Raw genomic sequence first — 24,950 nt, 5'->3', positions numbered from 1 at the left:
AGTTGTTGGCTTCAGAGAATATTTGGTCTTTTTTATTTCACATCTTTCTTTGTCAAATAAGAAAATTGTGCTTAAGTTTCTGGGCCTGGGTTATAGCCTTTTTTCTCTCTTTGTTTTCACCATGGACATTAAGGCTTGGGAGTCTTACAGGGAAGTGTGTTCTCATATTCCTTTCCAGAGGAAGATGCATTAAGGCAGATGTATTAAGGCTTTTCTCTTCCTGGCTAAGGAGGCCTAGAATTATGTTTCCAAGTGGAAAGAACTGTTCGTCAAATGAGAAATGGATTAAAACAAACACTTAGGCTGCCACTTTCTTTAAGAAGAATGGTATATCATTAAGAAGATAGGAATACCAGATACATGGTGGGGAGCATACAACCGGGAGAAACCTAGGGCAGGGGCATTGGGTTATGGCTTGGAACAAAGAAGGGGAAAATATAAAGGCTAGCTTGTGTTGTATTAACTCTTATGTATTTCAGATCTCCCAACAACTTATTTTCTTCTCCAGGTAAAGCTTTAGGAAAGTCAACAGTAGTCCCTGTGCCATACGACAAGATTCAAAGGGACCAGTCTGCAGTTGTAGTGCAGGGCCTTCCAGAAGGACTCGCGTTTAAACATCCAGCAAATTATGATGTTTCAACACTGAAATGGATTTTGGAAAATAAATCGGGGATTTCATTTATCATCAAAAGGTTACGTTCTCCCCCTTCTACCCCCCATCCATTTAAATGGGAAGAGCCAGTTGATATTTTTCCAGGGCTACCGTGAATTCTGTTATTAAATGCACACAGTCTGCTTTGTTTAAACAAATGCTGCCTCCTTACTTTTATGCTACAAAATAAATTGTGATTACTTCCTTCAGATTATGGATTTCTTTTTGTTTTGCTGCAGGCCTTTCCTTGAGCCAAAGAAACACCTAGGTAAGTGTGAAATTGTTTGCAGCAAGAAAAACGGATTCAAACAGTAGCTAAAATGCAAGTTATCTATCTAATGCTTTTGTGCAATACTTAAATGTGCATTTGTAAGTAAATTACCCTGCTTTGCAGAGATGTGTGACTTAATTCAGTTATGAAACCATTATTGTTTACTCTGCCTTCTGCAATGAACACTTAATGAATAGAGAGTTCATTCATCCTCCTGCAGAACCTAGTTTTACTGAGTTGCTTGTCCTTTCCCCATTTTGTGTAAGCAGAATCGAGCCACAGAAAAGCTAAAGCTCAGACTTTCAGAAAGTTTTGAGGTGTTTCAGCACTTAACTGACTTAAAATCCCAGCTTGCATTTGAAATTTGAGTCAAGCTTCTAAACTAGTCGGACTGATAAAAGCAAGGCCTACATACTTTTTAAAAATCTGGATCTCCAAAAAAGGAGTCAGTATCGGGGTATGCTTTAGGAGCGGGGAATTTCTTGCCCCCATTTCTTTGCTTAGACTATGTAGCACATTACATTTTGCAGCTCCTAATAATATCATCTGGGGATGTATATTTTCAGGGATAACCTGTGGGTAGGGCAGTTCCAAGAATCCATGCAGGTATTTTACCATGAGTTAGGAAAGGGAATTCTTCAAAGTAGAACTGACTTGCTAGGAACATGGGTTTCATGTCAGCCTATTTAGAGCCCTACATTTACTTCTGTCCTCTGAAGAGCTACTGCACAGGATCCTCAGAAGGGTTGCATCTTGGGTCACTTAACCATCCATTGGTGCTGAGTTAGGAAACTTAGCATACTTGTTATCCTCAGGTGAATTGACTGTAATAGAAATGGTACTGATAGTAATGAGTAAATGAAATATCTTTTTCAGAAAAAAGGTGAGTTTCAGTATATGTAATAATGTTAGATGTCTTTTGTTATATAATGTATAAATTACTTTATAACCACTTTCATAGCTCTTTGAAAATTATGCATTCTTCTGTATTGGAGAAGCAGGCAGGGAAGTTTTTTAAAGTGTCCACTTGATTTTTGGCAAAGTTCAGACTTAATTCACTTAGCTTTGATGGTAGAATTTCTGCTACAGCTATGTAAGAGATGACATAAAATGTTCATTGACAGATACTTTTGAAATAATGTATGTGTGTTGCTTTAATATGTAAAACACTATAATAATGAGGAATCTTTTCTACAGCTCTGTATACAGGAAACCATTTTGTAGGTATATGTGAAATGCAGTCATACTCCTATTTAGCAAAGCAGTATATCTCTCATTTGTAATACATTTATGCTTACATATAATGTAAATAGTGTATGAAGAACACTTATAGATTGCTATTTATTTTCAGGAATTCATATGACAGATTCTGCACATACAGTTACACCTGCAGGTGGAAGGTAAAACTTTCTCCCCCTCTTAATTTTTCTGTTTGACAATAAAATATGTATATATGTAATGGCTCTGGGCTCTTTTTTCTTGTCTTAGGATTTATTAATAAAGGACAAAATAGAGAACCTCTATATGTGGTACAGGAGTCTGCTGTGTATTTTTACATGGCTTATACCTTTCTTCATGTAATTTTTTTCTTTCCACCTGAGTTGCAAATAAAAGTTATTTGTCTGGGATGAAAAATGGCATGAAGTCAAATTTCCTGAACCTTCTTGGCTGCTTGAATGGGTAACAGCTCTTTACATATTCACTGGAAGTTGAAATTCCCCTCAGACCAATGATTGCTGGAATGTGTAGGTTGCAAATGACTGATAATGTCACAAGTGTGTGCAACAAACTTGTTTTTTTCTACTGTCTTTTTAATGTTTTACAGTACAGCATTATAGTTTTTAAGTTTCTAAATGCATCTAAAAATCAGTGCAGCAGTGAGCTCATGTTACCCAATATATTCCAAAGAGGTGAGGGTAGGGACTTTGTGTTTTGAAAGCCACATAGGTACGGCCGGTTAGAGCACAGTGACATCTTTACATTTTTTTCCCCAGCTGGCAGGTGGTACAATAAAATGAATATTGTTGGATAAATACATATGAGGAAGCTTTTGTAAGCATTATGTATGTTCCTGTTCTTTAACTGATTTTTTTTTTTTTTATTTGTTTGTTTAGTTGCAGTTCTGTCCAGGTGAAAACGGAACCAAATGAGGATTCTGGTGTGTAACATTGCTTTGTATCTTTGTAAAAAATTCTGTGCAAACAGCCTGTATTCAGAGAGTTTGCAAGGCTAGCTGGCTTGAAGAAATAAGTAGTGTAATAGTGACCCTGTTAGTCTATAAGGTGGAAATCTACCTTGTCTTCTGCAACACTTACTATGATTTGCATTAGAACAATACAGCTAGATTTAAGTGAAAGTGTGATTGAGGAGTCTATAAGGTGCAAATCAACCCTGCTTTCTGCTTGACTTCAGATTAACACGGCTAACTGCATCTTCTAGTAGGACCTAATTGTGCCAACCTGCTCTTTATGGATTGAAAAATGTGTGTAAAACTGTTCAGTCATGAGGGGTAAGAGATCTTGCATTTACCAGGAGCTCTTACGGAGTTAATACCATGGAGCAGCTGATAACATTGTAAATTTGCACTCTAGCTTATCCAGCACCCTTAATGCTTCACTGGTTTGAGCTAGATTTCTTAGGGCTCAATCCCTGTCAAATGCTTAGTTTTTGCCTAATGCTTTATAACTTGGGTTTGAGTCCTTATTGTCTTCATCTCAGATAATGTAAGTGAACAAATCCTATGCAGATAAATGCTTCCAGCTCACTTAATACGTACAAAGATCTGATATTTGTTTGTGGGGTGGTTTTTTTTTTTTTGTAAAGCGACACAGCATGGAGAATTGGATCTTTGCTGTTCATGTTGCTAGAACAGCTGGATTTTCTTATGCTGTTTTGCAGATACTTTAAAAACATTCGGGAAAACCTGAGCATTTGAGGGCATTGTTTAGTAAAATGTAGATCAGTTCAAGGCCTGTAAGTTGTTGCTGTCCTCAGCAAAATTGCTGAGTTCCAGAAATCTCTAGGCTCTTTCTGAACTTAATGTGTATAACTATTGCTGAGCAAAAACTAGTTTAGAAATGCTGGGGTGTGGAGATGCAGAACCTTTATTAGTGGCTATTATAAATCAGGAGGAAGGAAGCCAGCTTGACTATTTGATCAAAGCTTGAGTTTGCAAGGCTAGCTAGTTTGAAGAAAGAAATAGTGTAATAGTGAGCCTGTTTTGGTGTGAAAGAAAATGGGTATCTGAAACCTTGGATGCCCTTTTTATACACTTGCTCATCAGACCTTTTTAAGTTACTTTCTTCTTGTACACAGTAGAGACAAGTCAGAGTGTTTGTTTTGGAATCGCTTTGTCATGTGTCTGCATGTGAGACGCTTGTGTTGCCTATGCAGGAATTTCACTGGAAATGGCAACAGTGACTGTAAAAGAGGAATCGGAGGATCCGGACTACTATCAATATAATATTCCAGGTAATAATATTAGCTTTCATCCATTTGTGTTCCAAAAGGTTCCAATGTGTTGCCTCATTGTGGTAACTTTGTAACCTGGAAGAACTGCAGACTCTTTTGGAGGGGTGGGGGAGAAGGGATAGAAATGGCATTTATAGAAGAATTAATTTGAATTTAATATTAAAGATACTATAATTTATATAATTTTGGCAGAGCTCTGTAATATATATTCATTCTGTTTAGGTTTAAAAATTGTAACCCCAGAGATCCCCTTTTGTCGCATTTAAATTTTAGAGAAGGCTATGAAAGGGGTACAGGTTTCCCTCGATTTTATGCGGTACATGCGTTCCCGGAGAACGGTGCATAAATCAAATTTGCATAAAGTGAACCCACTTTATAATGTAACAGATAGAGATAGGTTCCCATGGCAGTGGGGGAGTGAGGCTGGGACTAGTGAAGGGGAAGAGGGAGGGGTGCCACTCCGGAGGCTGCACAAGTGAGCAAAGCAGAGGGACAGTTAGTGGGTGCAGGGCTGGGGGGACCCCTCTTGCTGCTCTGTGCCCCCTGGGAAGGCTGTAGGCTGGGGGGCTGCGCCGGGCTCTCTTCCCATGGGGTGTGTGCCCCTGGATCTGTGCACGGGGCAACAGCAGGCTGTTGTTGCAGGCCGGGGCCAGCAGCGGCACTGGGTGTTTCCGGCACTCGGGGTGGGCTGTGCTAAGTGCTGGGAACAGCCCAGTGCTACCGCCAGCCCCATCCTGCAGCGGCAGCTTGCTGTTGTCTCACGCACAGATCTGGGGGCACGCACAGTCCTGCAGCCCTCCCAGGGGGTGCAGAGCAGCAAGAGGCGCTCCCCCCACACCCACTGACAGTTCCTTCCACAGCTGGCGCTGGCTGCTCGTAGGGCCACTGCAGCAGGGGCTAGGATAAGTGTGGACAAGCTGCACCGTGTTGCTCGGCCCTCTGCTTGTTCCCACTCACCCCAGCCCCTGCTTCAGGGGCTCTAGCAGCTGACACCAGCTGTGAATTTACCTTGCATTATGGTGAATTATGGGTCTAAAAATGCACATCGCCTAAGAATGAATTTGCATATACACACCCTGAATAAATTGAGGGAAACCTGTACTCTAGACTCTGCCTGGCTTGAGGCTTTGTCTGCCTTAAAATATAAACCGTCTAGAGCTGACTGAAAAACAAAACAACCTTCATATTACTTCAGAAATTAGCTAGCATTTTTTAACAATGGCTTTTTTGTAGTAATCTGATTTTGGCCTTGTTTCCTGATGTCATTTGACACCTTTCTGGTTGATTTAAAAAAAAAAAAAATCACCAACCTGAGCAATTGAAGCTGATAACAAAAAAAAAAAAAATGAAACAAGTAATTTTTTTCAGAATGAACAGTTCTTGAGGAAATGTTTAAAGGTGTCTGAAATTTTTGAAAATCATCATTCCTAGATTAATTTGCAGATGTAATCGACAAGATAGTTCATGCCTTCAGACATTGCTGTTATTTAGAGGCAAGTTCAAAAGTTCACTAGACCAGTGATCTTAAGCTTCATGCTAAAAAAAAAAAAAAAAAAATCTGTAAAGTTGTAATACAGGGGATAGAGTTTCTAAGCTCTCCATTTAATTCACATATCAATCAAGAAAATTATATAAATGCAGATTGTTTTACAGACTAGATTCATTTAATGTTTCAGCCAACTAGAAACGGGCAGAGCAAAAGATACCAAGAGATACTAAAAAAAGGGAAATATACAAGTTGTCTTTTTAAAGATGACCCTAATTACTAATTGATTATAATCATCTTAGTAGTTTTTGCTGGCTTGGCTGTGGTTTTGCAAAATATGATTGGAGAGTGAACATTGCTGAAGGAGTTTGAAATTATTATGACGTAGTAAGGGATTTGGGGGTCAAATGCTCTGTATTTTCATCTCTTGGTGTCCAGTCCTTTGATTCCATAACCCCTGAAGCCATGGCATACACAAAACTTGAAATGTTTATTGAAAAGTTTATGCAAAAAATTCAATTCCAATAATGGACTAATATGAATAAAAATTGTTCAGAAAATGTTGGCCAGCGCTAAAAAACAAAACAAAAAGATCATTTGGATGGGGAGGCCTAATTAGGGCATCAGACCCAGGTGGACACTTGCATGCATGTCTCCTGGTTTTTCCACTTTGCCAGCTTGCTCACTTATGTGAGCTGACAGAAGATTGATGTTTTCAATAACAGGTTCAAGGAGGAAGGAAGTGTACCTTCAGTTTGCTGTGGATGGGCCTCCCAGTGGAGGTGCTTGGGTTTAATAATGTTATGGTCCTCGTTTTGGAGGGCTGAACAGCTGTTTTGTTCAGTTGTCAGATTACCCAAACAACAATAATGAAAGAACATAGAGTTTACGTTTGAGGCTAACTGATTTAATCTGCTTTCTCAAGCGGGGGAGAATACTGTTGTAGTCCTACTGGGTTATATCCGTCTCTGGGAAGAATTTCTAATGTGCCGTTCACCACTCAGGCTAGGAACAGACGATGCTTTTTGTTCCTAGATAAGTTGTGCCTTTGGGTTGTTCTGGAACAAAACTATCCTTGGATTGGCATGTACACACATTGCCCTTCTAATCAGGGTTTAATGAGTGGCAGGTGGACAAAAATCAGTGACGTAAAAAAATCGCTTTTTTTATTTAATAATTAAAAAAAAAAATTTTAACATGCTTTTTAAAAAAAGCTATAAAAAAGGTTAATTTAAGATAATGTTAAAGCTCAAAGGTATCATCATGGAATTGGGATTATAACTTCTAATTATATACTACTTGAGACAATATATTCATGTAACCTTTTTAGAAAAGTATTCATAAATAAGTCACAACCTCCCAGGGACTATATTAGGGGCCCAATCTTACGGGGTTCCCAGAGGCTCCTCTATAGATTAGTAAAGTTAATATTAAAGAAAACCAGTCTACCCAATGGGACTGTCCTCAGTTTAGAATACAGGCTCTCAATCCCCAGGCCACGGCCCTGTGCCGGGCTGTGGCAAGTCGGCTGCTGGCCCGGAAGTGTCCACGGACCAGCAAACGGTGGCCCCCCCCAGGGCCGGGCGGGTAGGCTGCGGCTCCTTCTGCAGGGCCCACAGCAGGACCCAGGGGGTGGGGGTATCCTTAACTGTTTTCCGGCTGGAAATTCTGGCCACGATCAGATGTGACTTCTGTGCTGCGGTTTGCCAGGCCCAGGGAACCCCTGGTCTAGAAGGTCCCATTAAGAATCTCTGATGTTTAGTTTCAGTTCTCAAACTGTGGATTTGTCTCCAGAGATAAACATCCTTATTAACAATATATGAAGATGAGAAATAACAGACCTGATTACCTACCCATCAGCCCTCTTGTCATTCTGCAAGTTTGTCAAGCTCTTACCTCTCTCTAATAGTGCAAAGTTTCAAGAAGTTAAATGAATAAAGGAGACCAAACAACAAGAATGTACTTTTTATAGAAAACAATGATTAAATTGAGGCTTCTGACCAGTGATTTTAAATCATGATTTAAATCCTAATTTGAGTCTATTTGATTTAAATAAAATCCACCCTGGAATGAGTGCTACTTTTTTGCCATCAATTCAATGATGCGATCCCAGAAAAACTGCATGGATGTAATTTTGCATTATCCCAGGATAAACTGTTAGTAGCTCTTACCTGGGAAACTTGTAGGATTTATCCCAGGACAACAGACATGGACATCTGTATGCTTGCACTTTGTCTGTGGACAAACACCGCTCTTTAGGCAATAGGAAGAATCCAACAGGCTCTCCCTATTGCCTGAAGAACTGTGTTTGTGCCTAAAAGCTTGCAAAGAACAATATTTCCCACCGTTTCATTGGTCTAATAAAAGATATCCCATCTACTCAAAGAACCTTGTCCGTCTGTCTTTGTCCTTAGACCAACACGGCCACAACCAACAACCCTAGGGAGTGTTTAATGACTCTTATAGTTAAGGCTGTTTAAATATTTACATTCATAAGGATTTTTTCCAGTTGTTGTTTTATAATCTTGTCAGACTTTCATTCATTTGGCTGAAAGCTTACATGAAAACCTCAGCTTTTATCTGAAATTGAGAGAAAACGGTTAGAACTTTGGTAGGAATACAAACAAGCCCTTTGGTAATATTTTGAAAACTCTCTGATCTGTTTGTCTGGTCTGTCTTCCCGAGTTTCAGAGATATTTAAAGTCTTAGGCACGATCTAGTGACATGTGATTACAGGAACTGGGCATGCCATCGAGATTTTTCTGGCTGTTGTGTTCTAAGTTTTTACTAGTGATATGCCAACCTTCTGTTTGATATATGATTATCTGTAAGAAAGTGTGTTTGCATGGGAATGTCATCTGTGAGGGTACATATATAAGGAAACAGGGTTTATTTGTTTCATAAAGCATATGCGTTACAGTAGTCCTTACATGGTTGCTTAAGGATCCCTGGTGCATTTGGCAGACAGGCTAGATGCTTAAGAAGGCTGTTGTGTAGTGAAAGTATCAGGGAGCATATAATGAACCATTAGAAAAAACATCAATGCAAAAAAGTGAATAACTGATCTCCACTGATCTTCCTGTGGTTTTTATGCTGGGTGAGACTTGAGCACCAGGATGGATAAAATTGAAATTTTAAAAATTAAAAACATTGGAGTTTTTAATTTTTTTAAATTGAAATTATAATAAATTTTTCCTTTTTAAAAAAATATGAAGCAATGCGAGGTGCATTTCCTTTTCCATCAGGATTGGGGGTGGGGAACAGGATGGGGGGGGTGAACCGCATCATACTTATAGGCTTGGGAGTGCTATACTGGTACCATGACCGAAAGAGATTCGGGGGTCAAGATTGGTGGCTCATGTTCATCTTGTGGTCAGTGTGATACTGCAGCTGGCAAAGCAAATGGAGCTCTGGCTTGCATCTACGGATGCATCTTGAGCAAGACTCAGGATGTCATCTGCCCCTTGTTACTCGGCCTTGGTGAGGCCACAGCTGGAGTACTGCATCCAATTCTGGGCTCCACAGTTTAGGAAGGACGTGGAGAAGCTTGGAAGAGTCCAGAGGAGAGCCACATGCATGATCAGAGGGCAAGAGAACAGGCCTTATGAAGAGAGGCTGTGCGCTATGGGACTCTTCAGCCTGGAGAAGCACAGGCTCAGGGGTTACTTGGTGACAGCCTATAAGTATGTTGGGGGGTGCACCAGGATCTGGGGGAACATCTGTTCGCCAGAGCACCCCAGGGGATGACAAGGTCCAATGGTCACAAACTCCTCCAAGACTGTTTTAGGCTGGACATAAGGAAAAACTTCTTTACTGTCCGAGCCCCCAAGGCCTGGAACAGACTCCCCCAGGGGTGGTGCAAGCATCTACTCTGGACATTTTAAAGAAATGTTTGAATGCTTATCTTGCTGGGATCCTTTGACCCTAGCTGACTTCCTGCTCCTTGGGCAGGGGGCTGGACCCAGTGATCTTACGAGGTCACTTCCAGCCCTAATGTTTATGAAATCTATGAAAAATAAACCAGCTTAAAATGAATTTTGAATTGAATACAATATAGGCTAAGGTATATATTTAGAATAATCTATTCAAATAATATGTTGAGTCAGTGAGCCTCTAGTAAAACTCTATTTGAGACTCGGGCAGTATAACTTGTAATGTGAAAGAATGGAATTGATTCTATATCCCTTACTCTGCATTTAGTAGTCCAGGTACAGATCTGAAACGAGTCACTTATCCCATCAGCTTAACACAGGGCTGTGTGGTTTTTGGTTTTTTTTTCCAAGGAGTGTACCCCTCCTGCTGGCACTGGCCAGATGTGGAGCGGGTGGGTGCTTGCATGCAGTGGCACAGGGTGGTGGATGGCGGCGGGGGCGTGCAAACTTTTCCCCCTCCCCTTTGCACCTGGGCGGCACCTGCGCAGCCTGCAGAGGGTAGCTGCTGGGGCCCCCCCCGCGGACCTGCTCCTGGGAGGCAGCAGCGTGGGGTGGTGTGGTGGCACTCTGTCCCCACCCACCCTTGAGTACCCCTTAGCACCTTTCCAAGCCCCCCCCCAGGGGAACATGTACCCCCAGTTGACAACCCCTGGCCTAACAGATACAGTCTACAAAACAAGCAACTAGATTTCTTGAAATTGAAGAGAACTGAAAGCAAATGGAAAAGGCTGCAAACAAAATACATCTAATGACCTGACTGAGCTTATAAACTAGTTATGTGAGTGAGCAGCTTGGACTACACAGAACACATTTTCTTTAAAACAGACCACAGTTGAGTAATATAATCGATTTGAGGATTTTAGGGACTGCTGAAGTAAAGCAGCTAAAGTAGGGACACATCCAACTGAAGCAAGTTGGAAATGGACAAGAATATATTCTGTTTGAGAAATAGCCAGACCAAAGCTAAAACAGTACCATAAATGACTGTAAAGATTATGCTCATGATGAAAATATAAGGGGAAAATGTACAATATGGAACTATATACTATTTGTCCAGAAGATGCTATCAAAATGCTAGGAGCAAAGGTCTGCTCATGTCTAATTAAAAACTGTAAACCAAGAGAGCCTCAACTTAAGCCACTGTAGTACTGTAATCTGTCTAGAAATTCTTTCTGTAGAAACCATTTTAAAAACACTATGGAAAGCTGGAATGCATACAGGAAAGAAAATTACAAACCATAGTGCTGCAAAGCACCTAATGCAGAAATTAAATGGCTGTCAAATATGTTAACTGGCAAAATGCAGGTAAATGCATACTAGCAATTTCAAAGGCTAAGTCATTATTCAGAGGGCCTAAATGATGATTCCTGTCAAGTCGACATCAGATACTTTTTTACATTTAACTGTAAGTTATACACATAAGCAACTCTGGGAATGATGACATCCCACAAAACTTCTTGCTTAAAATTATTCAGTATCTCTTCCTATGTGAGAGCAAAGACAATTATCATTGACCCCGGCGTAGACACTACCTGTATCAGTAAGTATAAGCAATATTTGTATTTAAATATATTTAAAGCCTACCCTTTTATTATAGTTCTTCTCTCGTCCTCCCACATTCAACCACATGCATCTTTTCCATGAAAACAGAATTAATTGCTGTAGAAACAGATTACTGACATGATGGAAAAAATTATAATCAAACATCATTAACTGAAACTTTCATGTATATGAATGTAACATAACCTTAAATCACTGGATGATGGGCTCAAGATCTGCAGCATTTAAAATAAGATGTTGTGGTCACATTTAGAGCTTTCAAAGTGTTACTAATACCTAGTGTTCTGCGTTTTCAGTTTTTATTTTTATTTTTTTTTAAATCTGGGAATTTTTCAGGGTTTATTTTCCAACATAAAAACTGGGTTGCAATCAGGGTAAAAGGAAGAAAAGGAAAAAAAACAGTTTAAATCAGGGAAAATAATAATGCGTTCCCGTGGCCGTGACCGAGGGAGGGAGTAAGTCTGGGACTAGGGGAGGGGTGTGGCGCAACCTGTCTGCCGCTTCTAGGGCTGCAGCAGGGAGCAAACTGGAGGTAATTGTCAGTAGATGCGGGGCTGGGGGGACACGGCTTTTGCTGCTATGTGCCTGTTCCCATTCACCCCTACCCTGCTGCAGCGGTCCTGGGAGGCTGCAGGGCAGGGGGCTATGCCAGGCTATTCCCGGGGAGCGTGTGCCCCCGGATCTGCGCGCAAGACAAGAGCAGGCTGCTGTTGCAGGCTGAGGCCAGCGGCAGCACCGGGCTCTTCCTGGTGCTCAGGGTGGGCATTAGCCTGCTCTTGTCTGGTATGCAGATCCAGGGGCACACGCTCCCCTGGGGGAGTCTGGTGCAGCCCCGCAGCCTTCCCGAGGTGCACATAGCAGTAAGAGCCATGCCCCCCCACCCCGCACCCACTGACTTGGTTCCCTCTGCAAGCTGGCTTCAGCCATCCGCAGGCCGCTGCAGCGGGGCCTGGGGTGAATGGGTACAACCACAGCCCTGGGGGGCACAGGGTATGGTGCAGCTTGTCCCCACTCACCCCATCCCCTGCTGCAGCGGCCCCAGGAGCAGCTGCGCTGTGCCACGAACCCCCTGAGGCTGTGCTTGTCTCTATTTACCCCAGCCCCTGGGTCATGCTGTGGTGCAGGCAGCTGGCATCGGCTGCTCCCAGGACTGGTGCGGCAGGGTAGGGGTGAGTGGGAACAAGCAGAGCCCTGGGGGATGTGGGGCATGGTTCAGCTTGTCCCCACTCACCCCAACCCCTGCTGCAACAGCCCCAGGAGCAGTTGACACCGCCTGCCTGCACCATGGTGCAGCCCAGGGACTGGGGGAGTGGCACGTGGCCGGACACAGAGCGGGGAGCCCCGATCCTGGCACTGGCACATCCCGCCCCACCCAGGGTTAGAGCCGGGAACCTCGCACCCCCAGGCAGTGGCTCCAGCCCTGTGGGCTGGCGCAGAGTGGCCGGATGCAGCACCTGCCACAGGGAACGGGGTTGCGCTCTCTTCTACCCCCCGTCCCACCTCCCCTGGCAGGGCTCCTAGGGCCCAGGGCAGGACTGCAGCTGGAGCCACCAGGCTGCAGCTGGGACCCACCAACCCCAGGAGTGATTCCCACAGCCCCTCCTGTCCAACCTGGGGCCAGAGCTGGGAGCCCCGTACTCCCAAGCAGCAGCTCCAGCCATCCTGTCCTGGCCCCCCACGCAGCCACTGCCCCCCTCTCAGCATGCGGCTGCTGCCACCCCCCCTCACCTCTGCGTCTAGCCGGAAACCTGTGCCTCGGGTAACCGGCACTTTTAGCTTACCAGCACCCCCTAGCCATTCCCCACAGGTGCCAGTTAACAGGGATTTTACTGTACCTAGTAAAACTGAGTGAACTGACAAACGGGTGTAAATCAGTAAAAACCGAATAACTTCAGTAAAAAAAATCAGGGAATTTATCAGTGAAAATAGGTACAAACTGAAAATGTGGAACACTGCTGATACCTGACAATGACACTCGCCTATACCATCATCTGCTACTTCAGTGATGAAAGAAGTTACCATAGTTAACCAGGATAATCTATCAGATTATTAATCTGTTGGTCCTGATAGGTGACAGATGTCTACATGTTTTGTTCCAGGGCATAATTCATTAGGAGTAAGAAATCTGAACTCTCAGAATTCAAACAAATATATTACCTGGAGTAGCAGAAAGAGGGGGAAACATGACTTTTTTCCTTTGTTAATTCTCAACCTTCTAAATCTTTCTTAAAAAGCTACAGTGGAAGTAATAGCATCTATAGTTTTTTATAGCTTTAAAACTAAATGATGTGTTATACTAAAGACGTGTTTTTATGATACAGTATGTTTTAACGTTTTCATTTGAGGATCTACAATTTTTTTTTTTTTCTAAATATTAATGAATTAAGCTTCAATACCACTCTTCTGTCCAGGATTTGATCCTTCTCTTGCAACTTTAAGACCTTGGAAATGACATGATGTTCAAAAGTAACAGAAGTACCATGTCAGTTTTATCTAATTAACAAGTTTGATTTTCATTGTCTTCATGTTATGGAAGTTAGCCCCCCAGTGCATGAAACATTTTTGCCATGTAATTGTTGACTTATACTCTTACCTGTCACTTTCTTATCTCTGCAAATTAAACAGCCAGTCAGTCTTGATCTCATTGGATAAGCAAAATGAGTTGTTTTTAGTGTGTCCAGCAGGCTTTGTTTCTCCTCTTTATGGATGAGGTGTATAATGTTTTGGATTTGGGTTGGGACTCCACCAGATTAAGTGGGATAGTAGAACAGCAACTTTTTTCAAAGGAGTCACTGATAGTAATTTTAGCATGCAGTTGAGCAATAAGGAATTAGATGTTTTGTTTTACCTTGTTATTTCTTGTTTTTCAAGTGGATGTTTAGAATTGTTTGAGGAGTTCTGCTTCCTGTAGCCAGATATGCTGAAGTTGTTGGGAGTTCTGGATGTAGAGGGACTGCTTGATTGGGTCTGTCTGGTACCCTGTAAAAACAGTTGAAGTTCCCTACTTTTAGATTCAGGTACTGTAGAATCATTAAATGACTGGATGCCAAGAGGTGAAAGTACAGTGTTAAAATTGGACGCATCCGCAAAATCTCTCAGACTCCTTAGAGCCAGGGGCGGGCAAAATGTGGCCCGTGGGCCACATGTGGCCCATCAAGGGATTTTATCCGGCCCATGGCAGGTCCCTTGGTCCTGCACAGCCCAAGTGCAGGGGGTAGCCCAGGCCATGGCCTATGCAGCCAGTCCCTCTGACTCTGGGTGTGCAGTGGGGATGGGGTGGCACAGCAGCTGGACTCTGCTTCCCTGCAGCCCTGGCGACAGCAGCTCCTGGCTGCTGTTGCCAGTGTTGCCACCTCTGCTGGACCTGGCCCCACTGCCTGGATGCTGAAGCCTGTTTGCTCTGCACCCACAGTTGGGGCTGCTAGATGGAGTGGATGGGGTGCTCTCCATGGAGACTGGCCTGGGTCCCCTGCAAGCAGGGTGTGCTTGGCTGGGCGGATGGTTTGGGGCTGTGGGCAGGTAGGAAGTGTCATCCAGGAGTGGGATGAGCGGTGCTGGGCCTGGGATCACGGGACTGGATTGGGGGATTGTGGGGCAGAACTATGATGTGCTGCTTGCATGTCTTTTTTTTTTTTTTTTTTTAGTATGAAGCTCTTAAAATCAGTGGTCTAGTGCTCTTTTAAACTTGCCCCTAAATGACTACAGATTCTGAAGGGGTGTGATAACTTGTTGATTGTATTTGCAAATTAATTTACAAATGATGCACGTTACAGGACGAAACCCCCACTATCAAAGCATTCAGTTAGTCCAAGTATGCCAAGTGTGCTCTATTTTTGTGCACTGATATTGTTCCTGATATAAAAGATCTTTTGCTCACACAGCAGGGAGACATAGAGCAAATGCAAGTAGAATAGTCTTATGCTAAAATAAAGCATGTTTCAGGCTAGCTGAAGTAGTTTTTCTATTGTGCCTTGTCATTAAGTGGTAAGGCTTAAGGGTGTTAATATAAGTGTCAGTTGAATGGTTGTATGCTCATTTCTGTAAAAGCTTTTATTAGGGCTCTACTTACTTAGCCTTGAAAAGAGCCATGCAATTAAAAGCATTTTTTATAAATTCTCATAAATTTCAGCATTTGAAATGATGTTTGCCACTTTCAGACCGTCTCTTGAATGTAGATGTGAAAGTCATATAGTCAGAGAGAGTTGTTGGAAACAGAAATTTAATCAATCATAAATGAGCTCAAATGAGTTCAAATTTATTTGAAAGAAAAATGTGAAAATTAAAAAAAAAAAAAAAAAAAGCCATTACAAAAACTTGAGGCTTTTAAAGCAAAGTTAGCCCATTAACTTCTTGTAAATGGTAAATTTACACTGACATTCAAGGAGAGTCATTTTTTGATTATACAGTTCATTAAATATTTAGTCTTTTCCGTGGTCATTACGATTGCATTTTCTGCAGTTGGATCCAAGTGTGGCTGTTGGTTAAGCACCATGCCTCCATTTGTGGGGCTCAGGCCTGAAATACTTGTTTATTCAGCCCACATGCCTGTTAGTGGGCAGTCAGTGCCTTCATGTGTCCACTGAATCTTCCCTATGCATAATTTTATTGCAGTAAATTTTTAATGATAGGAACTGACAAAATCTTTAAGAAGTTAAAAAAGATTTTGGCTTAGTACATTATTTTAATGTCTGGAAAAGTGACATCTTTTTTTTTTTTTTTTAATTTGTGTTCCCAAAGCAGGCCCCTCAGAAACATCTGAGATCGATGAAAAGATTGCTCTTGCAAAGACATACACAGGTATATCTTTCAGTTCCATTTTAGCACTATTTCTTGCAGCAGCCATAATGTCTGGACATCTAATTTCCGCCTTTCAGTGCACTCCTGTTAAGATTTTGATTTAAGATAAAAGTTGATATTTTGTGCCAAAAAGTGTTCAAAAGGAGCCAGTGATTTTGGGTGCCTTAATTTCTAAGTGTATGCTTAGACATGCAATGGAAGAGGATCCTGATGAATAAATACAGCAAAAGCTTTGTTATCCAGCACTCATTGGGTATGGGGGTGCTGGATAACAAAATATGCTGGTTAATTGAGAGGCCTGAGCAGGCATCTTTGCCTGTTTGGGCTGCCGCTTTTCCCACTGCATCTGGGGCGTCACCGCCCCTCCCCCCACATCGCTGCCCCTCCCACTGGGCCCCGAGAGACAGGGAGGAGGGCCACACGCAGCCTGCTATGCCCCATGCCATGGGGGCTTGGCAGCACAGGCTGCTTTGCCCTGGGGGCTCGGTGAAACTGGAACTGCCATGGTGGGCACTTCTGGTTTCGATTTTACCTTACAAGCCAGCATGCCGGTTAATGGAGTATGCCAGCTTGTAAAGTGCCGATTAAGGCAGCTTTTACTGTACTCTGCTTCTTTAAACCTGTCTCTTAAATTAAATCCCTTAAAGATATCACAAGTTGGTCCCACTTTATGTTAGTAATTGTTGAAAATGTAAGTGTGTGCGTTTCCATTGCAGTGAATTTATGCTTTTAATAAACTTTTTCATAAACTCCAGTTACGTCCAGTTTAAACTGTAATCCTTAAATTATTTTTGTTTTAATTTGGAAGAAAGGATAGGAAGAAAACTAAAATGGGAAGTGTGTATGTGTTGTGGTGAGGGTAGTTCTTTCTAGATTTGAAAAACGCTTGAAGTGGTGTTGCTCAAACCGTTCAAATACTTCATCTTTCCCTACCTGTATTAAAAATATTGTGCTGCCCATTTGCAAATATTAGAAACATTTTTTTTTATCCCTCAAGCCAGACATTGCTTTATAAAGATCAGTGAGCTTTTACTTTCCTGAGTCTTTAATTTTCAGAGTTGAAATAGACATTATCAGTTTGTGTGGACTTTATGGATTTGAACTTGGTTTACAAAAATACTTGTTTGAATATTTAATGTTAACACACATTCTTTTGTGTTTTTATTATGGTATGTTTTACTTTATATTTGTCTAAAGGAAGCCACCAGGGTTCCGATTGCAGTGAAGGAACAGATGTGGAAATACCGGTAGAAGGTTAGAGATATGAAACTTTTTATCTTGAAAATGAAGTAATGGCATTAGAAAGGATTAAAGAAAGAACTATTGAATAGATGGCGCCTCAGTACAAATTGTATGCTATCTCCTCTTCCAACCATTCTCATCCCAAATGGTTGGATTTTTCCCTCTCCGAATCATGATACTGAGGCTTGTTGTGGACAAGTTGAGGGAGTGATCTTTCTGAAATCATTAATTGTATTTGTAAGGTGCCCATCGCCATTGCATCTGAGTGCTATTACATACATTCAGCAGTATATCGTCCTTCCAGTCGCTTCCATTCTATGTAGCTGAATCCCTGTCCTGAATCATGAACCCACGTGGGTTTTGTGTGCAATTTATGCTGTTAATAATACTCATTCTTGTCCATCTCATCATCGTTTTCATTTCAGAGGCAAATATCACCAATTACCATAGCATGTAGATGCCACTAATCTTTAGAAGTGCATTGGGTGTCTTTTGTAAGGAAAAACAAGTCCTCTGTTTTTTCCCTTCTGCAACAATAAGATTAATTTATTAAGAGAACATAATCCAGGTGTGTTGCTCTGTGAAGCGCAGTGCCAATTTTCTTAACTGTTAGATGGACAAAAAGGAATTTTGGGTAGTAGCCTGAGTGAAATAAGAGGTTGGCTCAACCTCTTGTCTGGCAGTACCAATGTTCATATCCAGAGACCTTCTGCTAAGAATACCCAATTTTGGCTCCTGTTTTGTTAATTCTGCCTTTAACCTTCATTTAACTTCAGAAGAACAGGTTCTCTGTAGGAATACTGAAAGTTGCACCTTAGTTTTTAGTGAGTGGTTATCTAGGCCTCTGAAGTTTTATTAGCGGTCCTAGAGCCAGTTCAGGAAATTACATGCAATTAAATCTGACTGCAGTACCAGGACAATTGATTTGTAATTTAAAAGAGTAAAAGGAGCAGCTAGATAGATAGAATGGGCAATCTTGTGTGGCTTTTTAAAGGAAAATCATGCATCTCTAATCGGTTAGAATTCTTTGAATGTGCCCGTAAAAGAGAAGAATCAATAGATGTTGTTTGGCTTTCTATATAGTCTTTGACAAATTTCCTCCTGAGAAATTATTAAAGAGATTTACTCATAAGTACTGAAAAAGTGCTGACACAAGTGAGAAACTGGCTAGGAGATAGAAGCCCAGTGGAAATCAATGGTCAGTTTTCAGCATAGCAAAAGATTAACACTGGAGCACACTATAGTTCAATAGTGGTAAAACACCAGTGCAGAATCATAATCCCCATCTTCCACCTTCCCTGGGTGAATGGGCAGCATGATAATAGCTGAAATTCAACTTTGGTAAGTGTAAGGTTGTGCACATAAATAAGAAGGGATCATTTTAACAATACAGTGCTGGATTCTAAATTGTGTGAAACTGCTGCGGAAGAACTTAAGCATCATTACAGTCAGGGGAAAAAATCTGCAATGATACAAAAAAAGTTAATGTGTATAAAGAATGGGATTGTAAATATTATATTACTGCTATAGAAATAGATATTATGCCTTCAGCTGTTATATTGTGTTCAGTTATGGTCATTCTACCTTGGAAGATATGACAAAGCAAATACAAAAGAGAAGAGTAACAAAAATGATTAGAGAGGGGGAGAAATTTCTATATAAAAAGAGACTGGAAAAGGGTGGTGGCTGTTTCTGTACATTAGGATTAAAAAAAGGAGGGGCGGAGAAGTGGTAAATTGGAATTTTTTTGTCTTCCGTCATAATAATCGACAGAGATGGTGAAACTGAACTCTAAAATTTAGACTTGAAGAGAGGAAATGCTAAATAATGTATGCCTATAGCCGCAAGTTATCATTAAGTTAATTGGTGCCAAAAGGTTGGGAAAAGATCAATTGATAATGATACTCATACTTAATAAGACTTGCTTCAGGGCATAAACTAACCACTAATCGACACAGCACTGAGAAATTTCCTTGTGGCGTATTTCATAACTCCATGACAGTCTACTGTATGATCTATTGCATGTTCCTTTGAATTACCTGCTGTCAGAAACTGGATAATGGACCAGATGAGCCATTCTCTGATCCTCTGTGGTTGTTCTTCTGTTTCCATGAAATTCACCATAACTGTATATTTATTAAATATCCAAAGAAAAAAGAATTTTGGACTGCTCTGATATTTCTTAGAAAAGTCTTTGTATGATCACCCCGTGTCATCTATTTCAATTCTTGCAACTTCGCTTTCATCTCACTTCTGGTAAAGGACTGGGATACCACAAACCTTTCCTTTTTAACCATGCTTTAGTTTGTGAGTTACCTGAATTAGATCCAGCTGTCACAGGAAATTTTCTGTGAACAAGATGATAGGTTTGGCAGAGTTGAAGTATGATCTATTTAAGATGTATCAGTTGTGGATCCTGATTCTATCTGTGGTGCCAAGTGAAGAGAAATGACAAAGGGAGTATCCTCACTCCTGACTCCCTGTCAGACTAGCACATCTTGGGTGCCTATACGTGTGCAGCGAGGCTGCTCCCATGTGCTGTGATCGAGTCTGTTGGAGCGTAGTAACTCCAGTAGACCAGTGTCACGTGTATCAGGGTCCCTGTGTTGAAAAATGGCAGCAGGGGTGCTTTAACTAAAGCTCATTCAACGAGCTTTAGTTAAAGCACCCCTGCTGTCATTTTTCGGCGTGGGGATGCTGATACATGTGATGCTCTGGGTGCTTTAGAGTGGCTCTCGAGCGTCCCCTTGTACGCACATGCACTCTGTCTCTCTCTTTCTCTGTATAAACACCCCTTGTTTCCCTCTTGGCACTCTTAGCGTTCTTCCATATGCACAAGTTTTTAGCAGTTTTTACCTAAAACAGAAAGGGGTACTGTCTGTATCAGTTTGTATTTTTAAAGCATTTAAAACCAAAATTGGCTTCCCTTTCTTTATTTTATCAGGATCTAATTTAATTCATTCCCTGTCTGTAAACATTGAATACAGGTGGGTCAAATCCTGGTCACTGCAGTGATGCATGTTGCCCCACTGAAGTTAGTTTGGCTCTGTTTCTGTCCTCTCACTGTTGATGTTGTAGTCTTATGAAAATTATTGTAATGTAATCAGTACAAGTCTGACAATATTACGTGAACGATAGAGCAAATAAAGCGTCTGTGAGGGAGAGAAAGCCTTTGTTTATATTTTCAGTAATCCCTGATAACAATGAGAAAATATTTATGATTTATATTAATCCTGTTAAGCCTGGAATAAGGAATTTCTGACTGTCATTAATGCCGACTCTGCACTGCTGCACATGCATTGTAGCCTGCATAATCCTCATTTCCTTTCCCTTGTCTAAAGGCTTACGTTAAAAGTGTCTTTTGTTCTTGCGTTTTGTGTACTCTGTGAATTTAAAACTTGCATCTAAGCTGTTGGGCCTTTTTTGAGAAGCAGCAGTTTAAATATTTAAATTGCTGACTGTTTGGGGTGACAATACTTTAGATGGCATGTGCTATTCAGAAGTTGTTTGTTTCCACTCCAGATTCGTCTCAGCACGCCCCTTCCGAAACAAGTGAAGACCCTGAAGTTGAGGTCACCATTGAAGGTGAGTTTTTTCAACTCCCATATTGCAATATTTTGCCTTCTCTTGGTAATAAAAGCCTTCACAATTGCTAATAGAGCGTTCATATAATTTTCTTTCACCTGATAATCATGGATCCTAGTTTTCCATGATAAAAAACTTTTAAGTCTCTGTTGAAACTTAAATCCATATTTTTTCCATGGCGAGCCCCGCACAACACTCATTGGCTGAGGGGGCTTGGTGGTGGTCCTGCCCCTTGCTTCTGATTGGTGGAAGAGGGCAGGGCTGCACAACAGGTAGCTGTCTTGGCCAGTCAGCAGTGGAGAGAGGAGCAGGTGGCCACCATCTTGGCTGCTTTCCTGCATGCTGGTGGCTTATCCCCCCCAGGCGGGCTGCTGCAGTGGCTTGAGACCCATTTGCTCCCACTAGGGAGCCAGCATTTTTTTTTTCAGTCAGCTTTTTTCTTCCTCTGGCGATTCTAAGGATTTTCTGTAAAAATGGAAATTCCATGTTTTTCCATTGGAAACGCATTTGAAGGCTCCCTGCTGATAACTAACAGTGATCACCCATCAGTATTGACATACTGTCACATAAGCCTGCTTTGTGTCAGAAGTTCAGTATAAACAGCATACTCATCGCGCCCATTAAACTAGGTTTTGAATGATTGCATTTTGTACGTATGTTTCTAGCAGTAAGAGTACGAGCGTCATTACTTTACAACTTTGTTACGTTAAATTTAAAAGGTTGTTTTAGAATGTTCATTCTTACAGAAATTAAAACTGGAATTTTTAAACTGATTTCATTCATGTACAAATTCCTAATTATCAATAGCTTGAACTGTACCAAAGAAAGTTATTGGAAAGTTAATCTATTTGTCTGATGTTGATGAAATCACTTGGCAAGAGAAAAAACAGTTGTAACTAGTTTTGATATTTTTCATCCTTATGTTCAGTGAGATGGTTGCAATCGTAATGGAGCATCACTGAAGCTACTTTTGAATGGGTTGGAAGTTAACCTTTTTTTCCTTTTAAACTGAATTAGGTGCGCTACCATTGCCTAAAGTGTTTTTTGGGTGGGCTTTCTATATGCCTACCACTATGGTAAGTAAGATTAGGTCCCAGCAAAATAATTGCCTCAGCAATTATGTTTTTCAGTGCAGTACATTTTTAGGATGGAGTTGACATGTGTTGGGATTACATTTAAACTTGTGGTCCAACAGTAAAATATAACTCTGATATTATTGCAGTGAAACAGATAATTTAAATATTCTAAAGCTTCTCATTAAAATAAAAACCTTTTAAAGTCCTCTGCTGTAATTCATTGAGACTTCTTTTATAGAGCCCAAAGACTCCTTTTATAGAGCCCAAAAGAGAGGTAAGGGGGTTCCCAACATCTTTTCAGCTTTTTCCATCCCAGGCAAGAGGTAGGATTCAGTTTTCTTTCTTTAGTTTAATTGTCTCTCTCAGATTGTAGGCATTGCCAACAGGAAAGGTTTCCCTAGCTAAAATCATTGTGCTGGAGGAGAGAAACTACAGTTCTGCTGTAGTCTTGGACTTGTTAGTTGGTTTGCTAAACTTCTGTTATCAGAATGGTAAAATCTGAGGTCATCAGCTGCTTTCACTTTTATTTTTGTGGCTTATTTAAGTGTGTTTAGCATAACTAGTTCCCCCAGAAGGGATGTTTGTAGCACAGAAACAAAATTGAATGGGTCTTTTTTCCCAATTTTAATGTTTTACATCTGTGAATCTTATGGAATTAAAAGTTGGTGTAGAGCAACCCTAGATTTGTTGAGATTTTGTTGAATTAAATTCCACCTTTAGACAGTAATTTGTTTTTTAGTGTAATATTGGCTTAAAATGATTTCTGAAAAGCTCGAGTTCCACAGGGACAAAAGTACCATAAACTCCTGTGGAATTTGCTTTGTGATATGTAAAGTCGTGATATTTCAGCATCCGGTAATATGCTTCAAGACAGAAGGGTGAAATGAATTCCAGTTGATCATAAATATGTAAAGTAAATATGTATTTTGTTGTGACTTTGACCTAGTGTGTCTGTTAAGAACACCATTGGGTTTTTGGTACATTGAACATCTGTTTCAGGAAGACATGACCTAAATCTTGCTTTTGCTACATTTTGCCACATGCTGGCACTCTTGCTCCTATGAATGGCTCGCATACAAGCAGGTGGTGTTTTGAGTTAGTCGCATAAGGGGTTTTTTTGTTTGCAAATTTGAGCCCTTACCCAGGCAGTTAGAGCTTTTGAATTTGAGAATACTTTCAGCATGGCAAACAGTAGTCTTTGCAATAACGTTGGTGAGGTCTTCTTTGTTTTCAGATGATGACGACTACTTGCCACCCAACAAAAGACCGAAGAACACGGAGTCGACAAATGAAGCAGCCAATACTGGGAGAAGAAAAGTGAGAGAGTTCAATTTTGGTAAGATTCAGAATGAAGGATCTTCTTTTGCTCGTCTTTTGCTTTCTGAAAAATTTGTGCTGTGCAGTGGTACTGCATAAGAGCAGGTTGTGGGACTTTGAGTTGTGTTGAAAGAAGTTTTGTTTCTGTAGCTATATTAGTGCCGTTCAAAAATTATAAGCTGCCTGCATTTGTTCATAATGATGTATGTAAAATGATCACCTAACAAGAAAAACTTTGACCTATCAAGTTGTAGCGTTTAACTCATTCAGCAACTATAATAGGTGGAAAGAAACAAGGCTGAACAATTTAAACACTAGTAACCAGGTAATTGCATAAAGTAGGAGCAAACAACTTTTTTCATTTGATTTTTCAAGGAAATAAAGGGACCAGGCACTTTCACTGTAGCTTGATGGACAATTGGAGAGCCTAGGTCACTTCCTTTTGACATTTAAAATGAAACAAGAATGTGCTAAGAGGGGAAACTCCTTTACAGTGGCTAACCTGGTTTCAGCTTTGTCCACACAGAAAAAGATGCTTGTTTTTTATTTGTTTTTCTTTGGTGGGTTGTGTGTGGTTTTTTTTGTTTTTTGTTTTTTTTAAATGAATTTTTGCTCGTGCTCTTCCATTATGACTAACATGAAATAGCTGCAATGAAAGTGCATCAATACACTCCCCCGCCCCTGTGCTCTGGGTACTGCTTCCCTTACTGGGCAGTGCTGAGGGTGATCCGGTGGCCCCAAGGCTTCTGTATTGCTTTGGATAATGCATGCGCCAAATTCAAGCAGTAGTTTAGCCTTGAATTCTGCATCTAACTCGTAGGGAGTAGCCTGAAATGCATTACAGTGAAATACAGATTTTTTTCAGTAACTGGTTTCAAATGGATTAGTAATGCTGAAGATTTAATATAGTCATACGAATGTCTTATTGTGTCCCTCCATATTTTAAAGCGTCTTTGTAGCCTAATTTTGGCAATTTACCTCTAACTTGTAAAGGTAGGTAAAAAGCTTGGGGCACTGATCACACTGGGAGTGTCTACACATGTGCTTGACTGTGCAGTACCTGCTGGTACTGTGCCATGTCGGGAGCACATGGGTTGTTTTCGACCCTACTGTGCAGTAGCAACGAATTACTGTGCAGTAGTTTGTTGCTGTTGTGCAGTAGCAGTGGCATCATGGTTAGTGCCTGCCGATGCTACATCACTAGCTTGTCACAGCGGAAACGTAGCATCTTGTGTAGATGTGCCTACTGTGAGCCAAAGTACTTTTTCAGTTGCTGCTTCTTTTTTTTTCTGCATCTGTCCTTGCAAATAAATATTCTTGAACTGTAGTGTGCTTGATGTTTTACCTCCTCTAGTGCTGCCATCCCAGGGGTGAATCATAAAATTGGCTGAGAAGGAGACCCACACAGACTGGTGTGGCAGCACATTGGCCACTGGTAGTTCAGTTCAGTATTTCAAGGAAATCAATTCTTGACAGCTTAAAGTTTCTTGTGTGGATGCCATTTTGAGGATGCTAAAGGTAAAGATGGAAGCCAACCAAGTAGTGTGAGGCTGTGCCCAAA

At 41.1% G+C, this 24,950-nt stretch overlaps 1 protein-coding gene across 10 annotated transcripts in view; it reads left to right on the top strand.

The window, feature by feature from the left end:
* Positions 1 to 24,950, top strand: part of GTF2I (general transcription factor IIi) — a 101,987-nt gene that overhangs the window by 28,421 nt on the left and 48,616 nt on the right. For 5 of the 10 annotated variants that reach the window (XM_014608041.3, XM_014608042.3, XM_059717319.1 and 2 more), the window contains exons 6-14: positions 509 to 692; positions 892 to 920; positions 2,275 to 2,323; positions 3,038 to 3,081; positions 4,317 to 4,394; positions 16,110 to 16,169; positions 17,367 to 17,423; positions 20,934 to 20,996; positions 23,307 to 23,408. In XM_014608041.3, the coding sequence (XP_014463527.1) occupies positions 509 to 692; positions 892 to 920; positions 2,275 to 2,323; positions 3,038 to 3,081; positions 4,317 to 4,394; positions 16,110 to 16,169; positions 17,367 to 17,423; positions 20,934 to 20,996; positions 23,307 to 23,408 (666 nt within the window). The remainder of the gene's footprint in view (positions 1 to 508; positions 693 to 891; positions 921 to 2,274; positions 2,324 to 3,037; positions 3,082 to 4,316; positions 4,395 to 16,109; positions 16,170 to 17,366; positions 17,424 to 20,933; positions 20,997 to 23,306; positions 23,409 to 24,950) is intronic. The other 5 variants (XM_014608037.3, XM_014608045.3, XM_014608040.3 and 2 more) reach the window with 4 other exon arrangements.

The sequence above is a fragment of the Alligator mississippiensis genome, chromosome 14 (assembly GCF_030867095.1).
Source record: "Alligator mississippiensis isolate rAllMis1 chromosome 14, rAllMis1, whole genome shotgun sequence".
In the NCBI taxonomy this organism is placed as follows: domain Eukaryota; kingdom Metazoa; phylum Chordata; order Crocodylia; family Alligatoridae; genus Alligator; species Alligator mississippiensis.
The sequence above is the reverse complement of the archived record's forward strand: the minus strand, read 5'-3'. Positions and strand labels throughout refer to the sequence as shown.